The 17,560-nt window shown below is 43.3% G+C and overlaps 1 protein-coding gene across 1 annotated transcript in view; it reads left to right on the top strand.

The window, feature by feature from the left end:
- SATB2 (SATB homeobox 2) overlaps nucleotides 1-16,223 on the top strand; it is a 137,234-nt gene extending 121,011 nt beyond the window's left edge. Inside the window, exon 11 of the mRNA XM_067298507.1 lies at nucleotides 15,754-16,223. Coding sequence (XP_067154608.1) covers nucleotides 15,754-16,209 — 456 coding nt within the window. The 3' untranslated portion in view covers nucleotides 16,210-16,223. The remainder of the gene's footprint in view (nucleotides 1-15,753) is intronic.
- The last annotated feature ends 1,337 nt before the right edge of the window (nucleotides 16,224-17,560 follow it).

Raw genomic sequence — 17,560 nt, forward strand, 5'->3', positions numbered from 1 at the left:
CCCTTGTAGCAGTCCCCAGTATCGCAGAAGACCGTGCACCTTCTGGTATTTGTTCAGACCCGGGAATCATAAGGCCGCCTCAGTGGCACCTGCTCTCAAGATCAGGTTAGGAGAACAGGGTCAGCAATGAAGTGGGACTCACGTAAGGGAGCACTGCTAGTGTTTTGCATTGCCTGCTTTGTATGGTGCAAACCCCGAGGCTCCTGACACCCCAGTGGGGCTAAAGGCAAAACGCTGGGCCCAAAAAGCTGCGCTGTCGTGCAGGAAATGCTGCCCTGTTGGAGGGCAGAGTCAGGCTGTCCCCAGGGAGCTGTCTGTGCACCGCTGTCCCAGAGCAACTCTGCTCACGCTGCCCTGGCTTAAGCGGCAGGATGCTTAGGGCAGGAGTTCTGTTTAAATTTGGAGATTCAGTACTGCAGAGACTTTGCAATATTCGGCAGGGTGGTGTTTTGCTTTAATGATGCTCTGACGGGTTGTCTGTTTTGCAAATTACATCACTGTGGCTCTGGCCCCTGCATCTCACCCTCTTGCCTCTTACACATGGCTTGACCAGTTTTAGCCCTCTTTTCTTCCAGTCCTGGCCCTCTCCTAAATGCTGCAAACGACCAGGGCAAGATTGCTAAATAAAGCTCATTAATTTCACATAACACGCGAAGCTTGCGCCAGCCAACAGTAGGCAAGTCTTGAAGGCTGAAAAGCTACTGGAGAAGCCTCCGTTACACTTATGTGTGAAAATATTTCCCGTTAAAAACGTTGCTCTTTGTCATTTCATTTTAAAGTTTCCTAATATTCTCTCTAAGTATTCTCACACTTGTACATAAATGATAATATCATGCTTTAGAGCTGTGCGAGTCCCTGCTGTAAACGTTCATAGGCTGCTGGTTGTGATATCCTGAGATTTCAATAAGTAGCCTGAGAATAAAGTTAGAGTCCTGGACCATAGCAGCCAGCCTTTCTGTACAGCTAGGCATTTAAAAATATTACACAGGGAAGGAAACAGCATTGTATTGTGCTATCAGCACACGTTGCGCTGTTTGTCCCCAAAGATCTCTAAGAGAGAGAACTACTCTTTTGGCCATTTTGCACAGCTTCCCCCAAGGAAACCATGCAACTTTTGGGGCAAAGCTGAGAGTTAGACTACGGTGGAAGAGGAAATCAGCCCCCGGTCTCCTGGCCCTGGGCCAGCCTTTTCAGCAACTCATTGGTGTGGACTGCTTTTTTAAATTTATTAAAATTTTTTTTTTTCCTACATGGTTGCAAATATCTAAAGCCTGTAACGTGCAGGGACTGCTTTATTCAGGGCTGGTATGCTGTGTATGTTGCTATAGGTTTGTATGGACTTTTATAGGAATTACAGATTGAAACGGGAAATGTTTTTGTGTGTATGCACTATTCTCACACATCAAGTATCCAGAAGTACAGTAGCACATATTTTTTCTCACAGTCATCTATGCTTACAGTGTTTCAAAGAATATTCCAAAATATCTTGGCACAGACAAAGCGAAGCTGTTTGCAAGATCCCTAGCTGTGGAACAACAAAGGCTACGTTCTGAACAAACATCACACATGACTTTAATAAAAGACTTAAACAAAAATCAGATAATGTATTTAGAAAATCAAACACCACCATTTATGATGCTGCTCTCACTGTTAAAAGAAGTAGATGTCCAACTTCTGCCTCCTTTCCAATATCTTTTCCCCCATTTCTACTGACTTCCTCATGTTTTGAATTAGAAGGTAAAAACTGTGTTTAAATATAAATAAATGCATTTTAAAACCACTGATCAGTAATTTGGGACTAGCTCAAATGGCAGTGCCTAACTTAGAAGTGACTTGGTGTTCAGAAGAAAAGCATACAAGCTGTGTAAAGTGCCTCTGGTGGAGCATTCACAAGTTTGAAACATCCAAAATCATTAGCAACCTCTTATGATCGCATATGGCAAAAAGGATGTGGTAAATCACAGAACATATCCTGAATGTTATAGACCCAGCCATCCCATTAATTTCTGGTCAAAAAAACATTCCTTGGTTTCTAGTTTGGACCGAATTTATTTTTATGCTATTTGTACCATCATAATACAAAATAATGTTGACACCCTTGGATTTTCTAGTTGTTTTTTCTCAAATTTATGGGGTCTCTGCATTATTCTTTTATGGTTTTTTAATTAGGCCATGGCCATTTGGTGTGTTGCACTCAAATCCAAGGCACGTGGGCAGGGAGGATTATGAAGTGCTCCCTTCCTTCCTGCCACAAGCGCTGTCACATGGATTTTGAGGAAGGAGAGCACGTTCTGCAAAAAGGCTTGATGTAAACTGATGGTTATTACGGTTTTTTATGAGAACTGTGTGGCTAAATCTCTTGGTTAGGTTTGGAAAACCCTGGTCTTCTGAATCTTGCTTGAGAAAAGCTTGGCAACCCTAGATTTCTTTTTACTTTTTTGAGATTCGGTAATTTTTTAGATTTGAAACATGCAGGATAGCTCAGAAATCCATTGGGCTACCATGGGATACAACGGGTTTCCGCCTGCGAAGAGTAAGAGCTTGTTCTTCTTTCGGTGCTGTGATAACAACTGCGAATCTGCCCAGTCGTGTCAGAAAGAAGCAGGCGCACTAAAATGCCAAGACTCAACAGGCCCCATAAAAAGATCTGTCTGGACAACACTTCACTAGTTAAGTGCTAAGTTATTATTATTATTTATTATTTATTTCCTCTCCTATTTTTCTCTTACTGAACAAGCAGGAAATATCTTTGTTCTTTCATTTTAGAAGTGAAATAAATGTATTCCCCACAGCATTTGAAATTTTAATAGTCCATAATAAATAAAATCATATCTAATAACATAACTGCTTTCAATTGGCAACGTGATCTCCTAGATGCATTGCAATGGCAGAAACATAAATAGTTGCAGTCTCTGAAAGCCTACTTCCTATTTGCTAAATATACTTGGCTTGCTTTAAATTCCTTTGTGTGCAGTCATTAATACAATCCTCTTTGACAGCATTTAATTAAAGTGCTTTTCTCTATTAAATTCATTAAAACTTTTTTTTTTTTATATTCAACTGTTTCCCAGACACTGAATGTTAAGGACCTATAGGCCTCTCTTTAAATAACTTCTCTCTCCTTGTTGTAAATTGTTAATTAAATTTAACTTAGACTGTTTAAAGATGGCTTGGAAAAGAAAGCCAGATTTCAGGATATGGTCTCAATCATGTCTGGTTTTTTTTAGCACAATTTTTTCCATATAGTTATAGGCAGTATGTTATATGGTTTATGAATGTTGCTGTACATTTAAGCTGGAACCAAGCAAAGAAATATCCTAAAAAACTCATTTCCATCTCCCTTTAAAAATTTGCATCTTTTCATTGCAGTTTCTTAGCCCGCGAGTATTTGCATGGGGCAGTAAGGAGGGAGGAGCTGTTTAGTATTAATAGATTATTGACAGTTTAATGTCTTGGCACCTAGACAGCCCATAAGGTATAATAAACAGGAAGCTGTCTGATGTGAGAGCAGTCAATAGCGTATTCAATCAGAACCTTTCAGTTAATTGCTGGTTGACCTCAGAGATTTCCTTTAAGTGCAACTGTCCTTCGTTCAAAACTCATCTGGTTTTCAGGGTTTAATTTGAGAATGCCCTTTCCATATGGGAGCTGACGCTGTATGGTCTCGGTTGGGTGTTCCGCCCTGCTCCCGTGCACGGCACTGCAAGCGCGAGTACCTGCCCGGAGCCGCGAGAAGCGCGGGGGCGCACGCCGCGGGGCGGGCGCGTGGCCGCCTGGGGAGCTGGGCAGGCGGCAGGGCTGCCAGCAGAGGTCGGGGACATTTTAAAGAAATCTGCCCGGGCTGAGCTGTTTTCCAGAGTGTTTTGGATACAGCGGGGCGTTTTTGGGTGCCTGTGCGGCCTGCAGGCATGGTGCATAACTGCGCTGCCTTCTGCAGGGCGGCGCTGGCCCTGAGGCTCAGCACCGCTCCCAAGCGTACCCAGCACGCTGCACGGATGAGCCACGGACAACAACTTTCCTGCTCCTCTGTACAAGTGCAAACCAAGCTTGCTGGTATTTAGTTTCCCTAATTTCTGTACTTAGCCATTCTAATTTTTTTGGACTGTGTATCTTGATGTGATCTAGATAAGCTACAAAGGCAAGCAGGCAGGAAGCCACAAGGGCAGTCCCTGACCCTGACTAACTGGAAACCATCTGCTCGTTCGGGGAGGAAGCCTACATGGAAATCTCTTCTAGCAAGTCTGCCGTGTTTGGGGTTTTTTTCCTTTCCCTCCAACTGTTGACTCGGAGCGTGTGTGTTTTGCCTAAGCGGGAGCAGGGAGGGTCAGCCGCAGCAAGCCTTGTTTGCAGCAAACGGGTTTGGATTTCTTGATGGCAGTGAGTGCTACCCTGCGACGGAAATGCTTCGCTACCAGAACTAGGTTCATTTACATTTCATGCAGTCAGGAGACATTTTCTTGTCTCTAGATCTTGCTCTGATTGTGTCTTCTAGCCGCTTAACATGCATTCAGACTGTGGCTTGCTGAAAGGAGTATTATTACTTTTAATCTCTAATTTTGTCCTGGTTTGATTCATTTCTGTGGTTGTCTTTGTCCATCTGCATAGAACAAACTGCTTATGCCTTTTTAATAGCCTGATGAGCACCAGGGAAGCACTGCTGACTTGGAGTAATGTTATTCCTCATTTTTCCTTGTTTAAATGACGTCAGGATTAGGAAGGCCGTGTTGCTCTATTTGGAATCCAGGTAAGTTCTGGCCAGTACCCTGACTGAAGTAGGCTGCCGATTTCCTGGGTTCAAGGGGAGAGGAGAGGTGAGGTTTTGAGACGGCTTTGACTTGCTCTTTCTGGAGAGAAAAGAACAAAATTATGGTGAAATGTAACAGAACCGTGGAAGAAATCCCAGGATATATTTGTTCCCCTTGGGCAATCAGCTGGAACACATATACTTAACTCCGAGATGTTTCTGGCCAGAATATATTCTAAGGTACTCTCTGGTTTTATCAGACTTACTGACCAAGCTGGTTATCAGTATTACATAGACCAAAGGACTCCCACATGGAATAAAAATCATAAGCTTTATTGGATTTTGAGATAGCAAAGGTTCACATGCAGTTCCTTTTATAAACTACATCACATTTCATTCTTTCAGATCTCCCATCAGGACAATCCTTTGTAAATGTGACCATGAAGTAAGTAGGTAGATATATGGCTATAAATGTCCATACCTTGGATGGCACAGCTTAGTGCTATGTAAATGCTTGAACTGAGATTAAGGGGTTGCTGACATTTCTGAAATATTGAAACAAAAAATATGTTGGTGCTTTTTAAATTATTATTTGCAGCTAAAAAAAAAAAAAAAAAAAGCTTGTGACAGTTTGGAGCAACATAATGCTTTGGAAGAAAATAAAATGGAAGAATCTGAAGGGCAAAAGTTGGCCTGAATAAAAACAACCAGCATATGCTGTTTCATGACAAATGCCTGAACAACTGCTTGAACTTTGTGAGAATATTTCCCCCTCACCCTCACAAACAAACTGCTTGGCAAAGTAGACTTTATTTAGGCAACACTTCGGTGTCAGTCTGCATTTTTGACCGAAAGGAAGATTTTTCTTGAAAAATGCCGCACAACTCTAATCTTAATGAAGCAAAGAACAATGTTTTGCACTTCCAGCAAAAGTCTCGGGCTCCTTACATCCAGACCTACACAAACTGCAGACTTGCATAAAGTTTGATCTTATCCCTGTGATTATGTGTGTACAGTCGACCGAGGGCTGGATGGTTGGCAGAGCTCTCCACAGTGGGCAGTGGCAAAGCTAGGGGCAGATCCCAGGGCCGTAACACACTGTCTCTTGTTCTGTTTTGTCCTAATACCACCCTGCTGATTGCATCCAACCCTGTCTTAAAACATTTTATTAAAAAATTAACAAAGTACCTTTTATTTCTCAACTGCATATTTTCTAGTACTGTGGGTATAAATGCAGGTGTTGCAGGTAGGGAACTTGCTGTAAAGCCTTTTGCTTCCAACATCTGTAATCTGTAAAAGAGGTACAGGTCAGAGCAGTGAGACGTCAAGATCAATAACGCCAGACTAGCTTCCTCAGTCTTCCAGACGAGCCCACCTTTTCAAGAGTGTAATCAGGAAGACAAAGCTTTTCCAATCTAATTCCCCAAGGCCTCCTGTCCTCAGTGCCCTAATCTATGGGGCAGACTGTACTTTGATCATTCGATTTTTATTTACCCAGTTCCAAGCTAAGGGTATAATAAAGCACATTATGCCAGTTGTGTGTGTGGTAATGCTGGATATTTTGCCTTTTACCATGGTAGTTGATTATAATGCACTTTTTAAGACTTGCTTTCTAAAAAAAGGAATATTTATACTTTTATGTGTTTGATTCACACAGTATAGTTTGCTCAAGTCCTGTTATTAAGTACATTGGTGGTTACGTCTAGAAAGCAAAAAACATGCTGAGTAGTGTTTTATCAGCACAAATCTGCTATTTTCGCTAACCATAACAGTCAGGTTCTTCTGACTTCTGACTGCCCCCATTGTAAAAATTAACAGTACAGTTGGGTATTCCTGGAACCCCAAATAGCCATCTGTGAGGACCTAAAACAGTTTGATGGGATAAATAATTACCCCCCCTCCCCAGTCCCCCACCCCAGAATGCAGTGTCTAATCCAAACATATCCTTCCTGAAATAATTCAGAGCCTACTCCTGATCTGTGTAACTGGAAAACAACATGATTATGGTGGCGCCATTCGTGCCACCATAGTTAGGGGTTTAGAGCTTGACCTTAAGCATTGCTCTAGGTCGGAGCTTGTCAGTAAAGATCTTGCTCAGGCTACAAGCAAATGCTCCTCTGATTTTTAGAGTGAAAAGGAGGAAAAAAAGGAAATGTGTAGTGTTAATTAAAAAAGAAAACATAGAGGATGCCTGAAGTATTTTGTCTGCAAAAAACAAACCAAAAAAGCCTTTTGTTACTTCCTTAGTTCCTGTGGCATCCTGCCAGCTCGTCATTAGGAATAGCAGAGTTGGAACGGGGAAAAGCAGAGTCAACCCAAAATCTTTGACAGACCCTCCATGCAGCCCCAGCCAAACTCGGGCTGTGTTTGGAAACTGCCAAGCAGGACTCTGCACACAGTAGCACGCCGGGCTGCAAGAGAAAGCACCAAAGAGCCAAGCCAGAGGTCCACAAGTCTCGTGGTCCTGTTGTGAAGAAGATGAGTGTTAAGCAAACGGTTTTCTGCCCCGTGATGCACGCGCAGATGGTTAAAGGCCCATGCCATTTGGATGAGACTCCAGCTCGCGTCACGGCGCAGAAGGGCAGCGTGAACCTTCATGGGGCTGTTGCCTTCGCCCTCGTGGGGAGGCTTCCTCGCCGTTGCAGGTTAGAGGCGAGAGGGCTTGCCGGGCCGTCGGAGCGCTGCCACCAAGGGAGACGCCCGAAGCCGCCCCGCTGCCAGCTGCGTTGGCCATGCCCCATCCCCACACAATGGAGCCATCCGTCACCGCTGCCTTCAGGAGAGAGTCTGCGGCGGCGTTGTGCAACGCTTCCTGGCCACAGCGGCCTCCCTGTCACCAGCACCCTGGTTTCTGCCAGCAGAAGCCGGACTGAGTCCGGCCTGTTGCGTACTCATGCAGTAGGTACGGAGTGGCTCCACCTGTGTTTATAACACTCCCAGGCTGCAGCTAGATACTTGAGAAAGGGGTATTTGCTATTGCGCACAATTACTTTGCAGTAAACCTAAGAATCTGGCTTAAACCAGCCAAAGATGGGAAATTCAGGGCTAATCCACTAACATTCATCAGCATGAGTTCATTTATGCTACCCCATAAAATCAGCCAGTTCTCAGGCACTTGCACAGCAATGAAAGTTGTGCCTGCGCTTTTGTGGGAAGAGTTGAGTTAGCGTTCAAGAGCGAACAGTTACCCCAGGAAACACCGGGACACTGCTCAGCATTGTCAGAGTTTGGTGATTTATTTCTTTAACATTATACAGACAAAATAGTGGCTATTGTGTAGGCACGTGCTGTCTATTAAGAGGGATCAGGAAAGGGAAATAAATCACGCATTACTGAAGAATAAGATCATGATTGTGGTCAAGTGATGGCAGAATTTTTTTTTCTCTTTGTCAAGCTGATTTGTAAACATCCTTCAAACAACTGCGCAGACAGCAGTTCCACGACTGCTTAAAAGAAAAGACAAGACAAGATTACTATGCACAGATGTTTTACAGTAACCTTAGCCCTGTCCAAATGTTATCTGGTCATCTCCAGTTGTCATTGTGAGCTACGTTGCACATGTAGCCTCTTAGCAGCGTGTTGTAATCAGGCTGTAATTTATATTTTATCTCCAGCGATGATAGCTCTTAAAAATGTTTTGTGGTGTATTTGCTCTTTGATGCATGCTAAGCTTCTGTTAGCATTAATGGGAGCGGTGTGCAGGGGGGTGGAGGGAGAAGACACCTTCCCCCCCACCTTAAGTCAAGATTATTTGCATTTTGCTAATGCTTTATGCTTATCACTTTGGATGTGATGGCAAATGCAATGCTCAGCTGAAAGTTTCTTTTTCCTAATCTTTATTTATTTTCTGCTAAGATTAATAGAATTATTGTCTTTTCTTTCTCCTTTTGGCTGGTTTTGACAGTTTGGTCCTGGACAAGAATTGCAGGATTGAGGCACTATTTCAGAAACTGGCTGTTTGTTCAGGGTTTTGCCATGTTTTCTGATCGCTGTCCATTTCCTGCCCTTAAGCAACGCGACTGCCGTAAAGCAAAGAGAAGCATGAGGAACGTATGCTCAAAAGATGTTGAAATGAATGGCTTTGACCAGCTCACATTCCAGTCTGGAAAATAAACTTGTTTTTGACTTTGGATTCCCTGTGGACCTCTTTCCTTTCTTTCCATGTCCTTCTTATGCTCCTTTTTGCATAGTTCCTAGAGCGAATCATAGGTCGGTGCTGAGGCAGGATCAGACCTAGGATATGTGCACGCCAATATGCTGTCTCCAGGGGTGGTCAGCAGCAGACAAACAGGGAGAGAAAAGGCCTGAATGTTTGGGGGATGTTTTTACTGGTTGACTGCTCTGTCTCTGCAGCTAGATAGGACCCGGGGCTCCGGGCTTGCAACTTGTTCTAGCCAACAGCTCTTAAAGATCTAGTCTGCCTTGCCTGAGATGGGGTGCACGCTACCACAGACTTGTACCATAGTTACCTCTAATAATGGTGTTTACTCTTGTGAAGCAATTACTAAACTACATAAAAAATGCACAAGATGTGCTGCTAGTATTTGAGTTACAAAATTAAAAGAAGCTCAGACTGAAGTTAGATGAAAGTGAACATATTTATCCATGTCAGACTTCCTACCATTTTGCACGCTCATATTGATTTCTTTTGACACGGTCTTCTTTTATTGAGTACCATATATTTTTTTAAATCCCTTACTGATAACAGTACCTGCTAAGGGCAATTGTAAAAGGAAACTAAAGTATATTAAACCTGCCTGGAGTCAAAATGTAATCTAACACCTGTAGTCTGCAATTTGTCATCACTTCATAGATACTTTTTCTTTTTTAATAACAGTTTTGGATTTTCCCGAGTTTTGACCTTAGGATACTGTATAATCCAAGAAAAGCAGGGAAACTAAACCACAATCTTTAACACAGCTTTATGGTGTCAAGGTGTGAAATCGCCACTGTGAGAATGAGCCCAACAAAAATACTTCATTTCAGGCTGGTACTAGTGTTGCAATGTTTATCTAAATGAATATATATTTTCAAGGAAAAAAAATAGTAATCTAAACCACTTTTTTAAAAGGAAAAAAATGAACACAGGTGCAAATTGTAACTTCTGCTACAGTTTCTCATACAGACATTCCTAGGAAGCCTGTAAAGTGTCTTGGCTCAGTGATTCTGTCTAATTAACGCTCTTGCCAGTGTGACCCCAGACTGGAAGGCTGTTAGGCTGCAGCCTTGTTTACTGCAGTGGTTTGGTCCGTTTTGTTCTTGTACATTGCTGTATATGAACCGAGAGACTGGTGGTACAGGGTGTAAAGTTGTTTGTTTGAATACATAATCTCCCACAGACCATTCATATAAGATCTTCTAAGAGAGACAGGCAGTACAGCCTCCTAGGCATCAGGCTTCTTTGCAAGGTGACAGAGACTGTCTCTTGAGTAATCCCCTAAAATGATAGATAGGCATCAACAGTGCTGCCCCAGAGCTCGTGGCTTGCAAAGGTGAAGCACTGCAAATTTCAGGTCTCCATAAAATGCAGCTGAACACCTTGTTTTGGTTTGTTTGTTTTTTTTCTGCTTGGCTTTAGCTAGGAATTGGGAAGGAGCTTTTCCAGAGGGCTTGCTCACATGGTGAAGCACGTCCTGGATCAGGTTTTGCATTGAGTCAAATCAGTGGCAAATCCTGCTGACTTGCCTTGAGTGCTTGTAAGGGATATAACAAGTAATGAGCGTTAGATATACTGAACCACTGTTCTGGGAATCTCTGGTATTCTCTCTGGGTGCTTTTATTTTGGGGTCCTTAAGCAGGCTAAAACCTTGCTTTCCTTGGCATAAAAGTCGTCGTGATGCAATGTCGCGGTTGGTTACGAGAGTAATGTAAATGTGAAGGAAAGAGGAAAAGTTAGACCCCTTCCCACCATGGAAAAGAGAAGGCCAATCTGTTAAATTTTGCTCTTTGGGGGTGTGGGTGATGAGAATTGGTACTGGGCAGCCCAGGCCAGGCTAAGTGCTTGTGAGCGCTCACCCTGTCCTTGTGAAGAGGAAGGCAATATCTGTTCGACAAGGGCAGCGTCCGTTGCAAATGCACAGTCTTGCCTTCCAAGAGTTGAACATTTTTGGCTTTTCTGATAGTAAGGGGCACCTCATCATCCCAGCAAAACCTGTCAGAAAGAAGGAGCTCTCCTGATGAGTCCTGTCTGCTAGAAGGGGTATGACTGAACCACACTGCAAAACAAAAGAGTTTGGGGTTTTCATGTCAAAATGCAGTTCCTGTTTCTAATCAGCTCCAACAGCTGTTCAGGCAACAAAATGTGTCTTTTCACAAAGCGAGTGTTGTTAACCTGTACCTCACTGGCAGCTGGTGCACGTGACTGCATGTGTATTCCTCTGTTCAAGCATCTTCCCTGGGTCCCCTTAGCGACTCACCGTTTTCATGTGTCTTGTTCTAGCTAGGAAGTGGGTGGAAATGGAAATGAACATCAGTGGAATAGTGAGTCTAGCCAAAATTAAATACAGCGCAGACACAGACTGCAATTACAAGACGTTCGTTCAGTTTGGGTTTTCTCACCTCTCTTTGCTGTGGGAACGTGTCTGTCCCTGTCCACCTAAGTCAGCTTTCTCATGCGGGATTGTCCCGAGCCGTGGGGAGTGGATACGCGTCAAACAGCGCGGTGATCCCTTCCCCCCAATAGTTCTTGGCCTTGGATTTTAGAAAGACCACAAACCCTTAGCTTATTACAAGTAATCCTGATCACTCCCGTAATGATACACTACATTATATACTCTCCTAAACTTAATCATTCAATATCTCACTTCCTTCCCTGTAGGCATGTACTATTATATTTTACACATGGCTTCCAGCTGGTTTTCATTGTGGCCTTCAAATCATATTTCAGTACAGTGCGATTTAAGACCAGTCACTTTATCTTTTAATGTCAGCTTCCATCATATTAGTTTTTTTGGAAGTTTTCTACCAGGACTGGTTAATAGGTTTGAAAAAATGAGTTCGTCTGTGAAGATAAAGTCTATCTGAATGAAATTTCCTAAAGCAGCATCTTTCATACCAACTCTCTTCCGAAACGGTCAGAATGTAATGATGCCTGTAGCGTTTAAAAACGAAATCTCCTGAAGGGATGGAAAAAATAAGTCCTGTGGGCATGGAAGGAAATCTATATCTTCACATTTGATTCGAAAGTAGATGGAGAATCAGTGAGGAGGGAGGGAGGGAAGAGGAAGTCAGCTCCAGATGGCGGCTGGTGTGGAGAAGAGGCCATCCCAGCTACGGCTGGGCAGCGGCGGGGCAGGCCGCGGAGGGCCGAGGGCTGCAGCAGCACGAGGGTGCACGGCCGCGGGGAGTCCCCAGGCACGGGGCAGGTGGGCGAGTTGGGCTGGGCAGCTGAGCGGGCCGAGGGGAAGGCACCTGCGGGCCGGGCCGGGAAGGGCTCGCGGGAAGGTGAGGCAGGTGGCCACGAAGGAGGCAGCACGCGTGCACCCTGCTAGGCACCCAGCCAGCTTTCTTTGGGAAAGGCAAGCTGAATGTGGCCGTGCTTCTTATACCTTCTCTCTGAAGCCCGCCAAGCACATGGTGTTTACCAGTAGGTCAGACCGTAATTTGGGGGGGTGGTCTGCACTGGAGCCATCGCCTGTACCGGTACTGTGGCTTGTACTTTAACCATGAGCAGGATCAGCAGGCATTGCAGCTTTCCATTAGGTAAGCAGAACAGCACTGACCCAAAATACAGAGCGTGTAGCGCGCTGGCCAGATCAGTGTGTGAAGTCACTGGAAATTTTACATGCAGATCTAGGAGCATAATAATGACGCCAAAACCTGAAAATCTGGAACTGCCCCAAATGGACAGTTTCCTTTGTAAGGACATGGTGAGCAGAGCCAGATATGAACTGATCAAATTGCCCCAGTAAACAAGTGTGTTTTACAAATGTAGTTCAAAAGCAAACGTTTAGCAAAAAGTGAATTTATATTTCATATCAAATCATGAACCTCAACCATTGGTCTGTTTCCCATAGAAAAGCATACTTTTTGTATTAAGTAGCCTGTATTATCAGAAGGAGATACAAAACTGATCACAGTCTAAATTTGGAGGAAATTCTACATGTTTATGCATCTGTGTCTGTGTCTGTGGGTAGTATTGTGTTGTTAACACCATTAGAAATCCAGAGCAAGCCCCTAGAAGTCAACGAAATTATGAGTTTCATGTTTATGTAACAGTGGCTTTAGGTTTTTGTATTATTTAAGAAAACAGTAAGTCAAATAAAATACAGCCTATTTCTAACATTTTAAACTAATAATACCAGGGTTATGTGTTTTCTCTTCTGGAGAGGATGGAGAGATCACTCCAGAAAAGGAAGGGTTAAGTAAAATTATTCTTTCCCTCACGCTCTCAGCCCTCTCTTTGGTTGATTGCTTTATAGATGCTGTAGGCATCTCTTCATCTCCTTCAAATTAAACATTTTACTGCTGCTGATCCTGTATTGTTGGATTTTTTTCATCATGATATTTGATTAGAAGTCTTGTAACATTTTTCAGGCCAGATCATTTCTCATGCTATTTGTCAACTGAAAAGGGAGAAAAAGCCACTTCCAACTCCAACAAGAATGAACTGAGTAATTCGCACCCTTTCTGGATGTGTTTCCATCTATGTTAGCTGCTACTTGAACTCAGCATTCTGATTAGCAGTGCTACTTGAGGCTTTTCTTATGACGCTTTCTGTAAATTCACTGGCAGTTTATTTGTGGTGTTAAATCCTTTTCTTTTTGGTTGTTCTGCGCCTTACGGTGTCAGGAGACAGGATCCACGGGCACGACAGCGGAGATACGTAGGTATAGGCTGCGTTACCCATTTGCTGGGCTGGGTCCCCGGCTCTGCCCATTTGTGTGCTCCCTGCTGAGGTAGGTGAGGATCTGACCCATCATTTACAAAGACTCTGTTTGAACATGTCAGTCCCTCTCTTTGGAAACAAACCACGGATGAAAAAGAAATCCTCAAAGAGGAACTGAGTTACTTGGTGCATTGGAACATTATGCTCTTTTACTAGAAGAGATGGTCATAACGCAGAATATCTGTCATTCCCATGTGAGTTTCCTCCTTTCCCCCAGCTCCTTTGCTAGCTCCTTTTCCTTGACACCCTGTTTGCGTACATGCCTGAAAAGAAAATTAATCCATTGGCACTGCAACATATTTGCAGTGCCGCTGCCCGCCAGCGACTCTTGCCGCGACTCTGCAGACCTGCCCAGGCGTGCAGGTGTGCCATTGCTCATCTCACGCACGGGCGGTGAGAGTAGAAACCCCTGGAGCCAGCGCCATGCCCTGCCTCTTTGACCGACACAACGCAGCACCTTAAAGTGTCGTCCCGCTTTGGCCTCGGAGTGCCCGCTCCTGCTGTCAGGCACACGTGCAAGCAGTGAGCCGTTCCTCCATTCGCGAGTTGGGCCATTTTCACAGAATCTCTTCTGGGTTTGGCTCCTTGGCAAAACTTTTGTAGTGGGCCATTGTTGTGCAGTTTCACGCTACTTTTAAAAAACTGTTGCTATAGATCACTAGCAATGTGAACTATTACGACAGCACCATTTGATGAAGGAAATGAATAGAGGGTTCTTCAACACAAAGCCCTTTTATTTGTTGCATGCATTGACAGTGTGATGTTCCACAGCGGATTTCCCGCTTACATTAGTAACTTGAATAGTGTAGGATTTCACTAGGGGCTGTGTGTGTGTGTAAAACTCAGTGCAAGTTCTCAGCAAACTTCCAGGATTTATTCTTATTTTTTCCATTTAGAGAGTTTGAATGTTTGAACGTTTCTTGATGTTACAGATTTTCTTGATGTTACAGTGTGCAGCAAAGATGTTTTTTTCTTTGGGTGAAGAGCCAGAATTTCCTCTTACTTGTAGAAGGAAATATTTATCCATATTGATTTTGTTAGCTCTGTAGCTTTGAGTTCTAATAATTATTTCCCTGCATCTGAAGAAACCTCTGGGCAAATACAGCCTTCAATCCTGTAGGGGATTTTTGCTGGTAATCTCTCTTGTATAGATTCCGTTTTAAAGAAAGCATATGTAGCTCCTCTGTATTTCTAATAGTGCAGTGGAAGTATTTTTTTTTCCCTGGATGCACAAGGCCCTCTCTTAGTCATTTTAAGTGGCTGTTAGGAAGATTAAGAGCTACATATGCTTTCTTTAAACTTGCCGAAAAGGAGATATTGCCAGTGAAAATCTGTTACACGACTGAAAACTGTATTTGCCCAGAGGCTTTCTCAGAATGCAGGGATATAATTATTTGAACTCAGAGCTGCTAAACTAGTGGCATTAATACGGATGTAATACCAAGAAATCTGTTCAAAAGATACATTAAAGCCAGCTCTGCTAAGCAACTGAATTGACTACGATGTCACTGTTTATAGAAGGGAAATTTGTTGAATCTCTGGACTTCTATTATTTCCTTTTTTGCCATAAAGCAGTTGTGATGGATTTTAATGCCAAATCAGTGTTTGTGATAAACTAACACTTCACAGTCCCGCATGTGATTAGGCTTTCATGGTGCTAGGCACCTTGCAGGAACAGTGGGAGAGTCTCTAGCCTAAAAAAGCAAGAGGAGACATGGAGGGGGAAGAAGAGGAGCAAAGCGGGAGGATGACTTGCGCCAGACGGGACAACTGGCCAGCTGTCATGACCACTAGACTACAACACTTTTGATTTTGGCTATTTTATATTTCTTTTTATCATCTATATTTTGTATTTATTATTGATTGTATATTTTAAAATTTATTTTATATTGTTTGCCTTTTATATTATTTTTTCCCCTTGTCAATCTGTGGTTACTGGGACATCTGTCCTATAGGTAAGAAAGGTAGCGGAAAATGAATATTAAGTAGTACTTTTCTTCACATAAGTCAGGTAGACCCACTGTAGAGACCTGCACAACTGCCTCTTATCTCGAGCATCAAGAGGGCTCTTTTCCCCGAGGGTCACCGTGTACATGAAGCGTGTGTCTGTTTAATCCTGTAGGTCCTCCACAGACAGCAGTCCCAGCCTGCAAAGGAGAATTCACCACCTAGAGAAGAGGCTCCACCTCCGCCTGCTGAGGACACTTGTGCCAAAAAGCCGAGATCCCGTACCAAGATCTCCTTGGAAGCTCTAGGTATCCTTCAAAGCTTTATCCACGATGTAGGTCTCTACCCTGATCAGGAAGCCATTCACACCTTGTCTGCTCAGCTGGATCTCCCCAAACACACCATCATCAAATTCTTCCAGAACCAGCGTTACCATGTAAAGCACCATGGGAAGCTAAAAGAGCATTTGGGAACAGTGGTTGATGTGGCAGAATACAAGGATGAGGAGCTGCTGACAGAGTCAGAGGAGAACGACAGCGAGGAGGGCTCTGAGGAGATGTACAAAGTGGAGCCTGAAGAGGAGAACCCTGACAAAAGCAAGGCAGCCCCAGCGGACATCGACCAGAGATAATGTGGGATAGGAACGCAGAAAGCAATACATTGATCCAAGGATTTTCTGTTTTTATTTTTAAGTTTTCCTCTTTTTACTTTTTGTTTGTTTGTTTCTGATGCGCATGATCCATGTGCAAACCGAATGAGTTCAGCATTGCCCAATCAAACATCGCCTTGACACAGACACTTGAGTGTTACACTTCCCACATTTGACTGAAGTAATCATTGTAATCACATAGGATTATGCCTTCATTAATCTTGCACTTATGAAAGGGACATCTAGCAAGTAAATGGGAAGAAAAAGTCCTATGATATCAATGAAGGAAAATTTACAACTTTGTGTGTGTATATATATATATTTACATAAAATATATATATATTAAAATTGCATGGGACAGAACTTTACAACCTGGAAGTATAGACTGTGAAATGAGTTCTTTACAGATGAGACTTGTTTATGTATTAAAACCACTTCACAATGAGTTGCTTTGGCTTTTTGATAAACTGCCGCCTGCTCTCAGGGTGTGGTGACTATTTTTGAATTCCTATTTATTTTCTATGTTTATCCCTGATTTTTTTTTATTATATGGCTTCCTATCTGGCAACTTGATGGGTAATTTTTGAGGTATGTATTTAAAGACGTAAATCAACACTGCCAAAAAAAGAAAAGAGGAAAAAAAGAGAGAAAATAATCAGGGCACCTTAAAAAGAAAACTAGTAAGTTAAAGTACTTTAAACACAATGCACACTTAAAATGATACAGCATGTTGCATTCTCTAAACTCTCCTTTCTGTAGTGAACAGATGAATTTTCATGGGATTCAGAATGACTAAAACTGAAATTCAGTGCATAGAAGACTTGTCCATTACCGAGGTCTTAATAGAAAGAGAAGAAAAATAACGTGTTGAGAGTTGATGTATGGAATTCATACTATGAACCACGTTTTACTGTGGATTTTATTTACCTGTTCTCTGTCTCAGATCTTAAAATTTATAAGCTTCCTTCTTGTTGTTGCTTTTTGTTTTTACTAAAGTGAAAAACACAGAAACACAAATGTAAAGTTGCATTCGGAAACAAAACGCTACACTCCCAACCACACTGCCTGGGTAAGCGCTGGCAGCTGAAGGGTCGCCTCGCTGACTTCCCGTTCACCCTGCTTTCCCACCTCCCCTTTACTCCTGTCCTCCTCGGGCTTCCTCTGTGTCACGCGTTTTGTGCCAGTGGAATGAGGTGTTTTCAGCCACCGGTCTCCGGCCGAGCCCGCGTCCCGCGCACGGCAGCCCCGGGTACGGGCGCTTTCGGGCCCTCTGCCGCCCCGCAGCTGCAGGCTGCGAGAGCGGGGCAGCGCGCGCGGTCGCCTCGCTGCCGAA

Source organism: Apteryx mantelli, chromosome 6 (genome assembly GCF_036417845.1).
Source record: "Apteryx mantelli isolate bAptMan1 chromosome 6, bAptMan1.hap1, whole genome shotgun sequence".
Classification (NCBI taxonomy): domain Eukaryota; kingdom Metazoa; phylum Chordata; class Aves; order Apterygiformes; family Apterygidae; genus Apteryx; species Apteryx mantelli.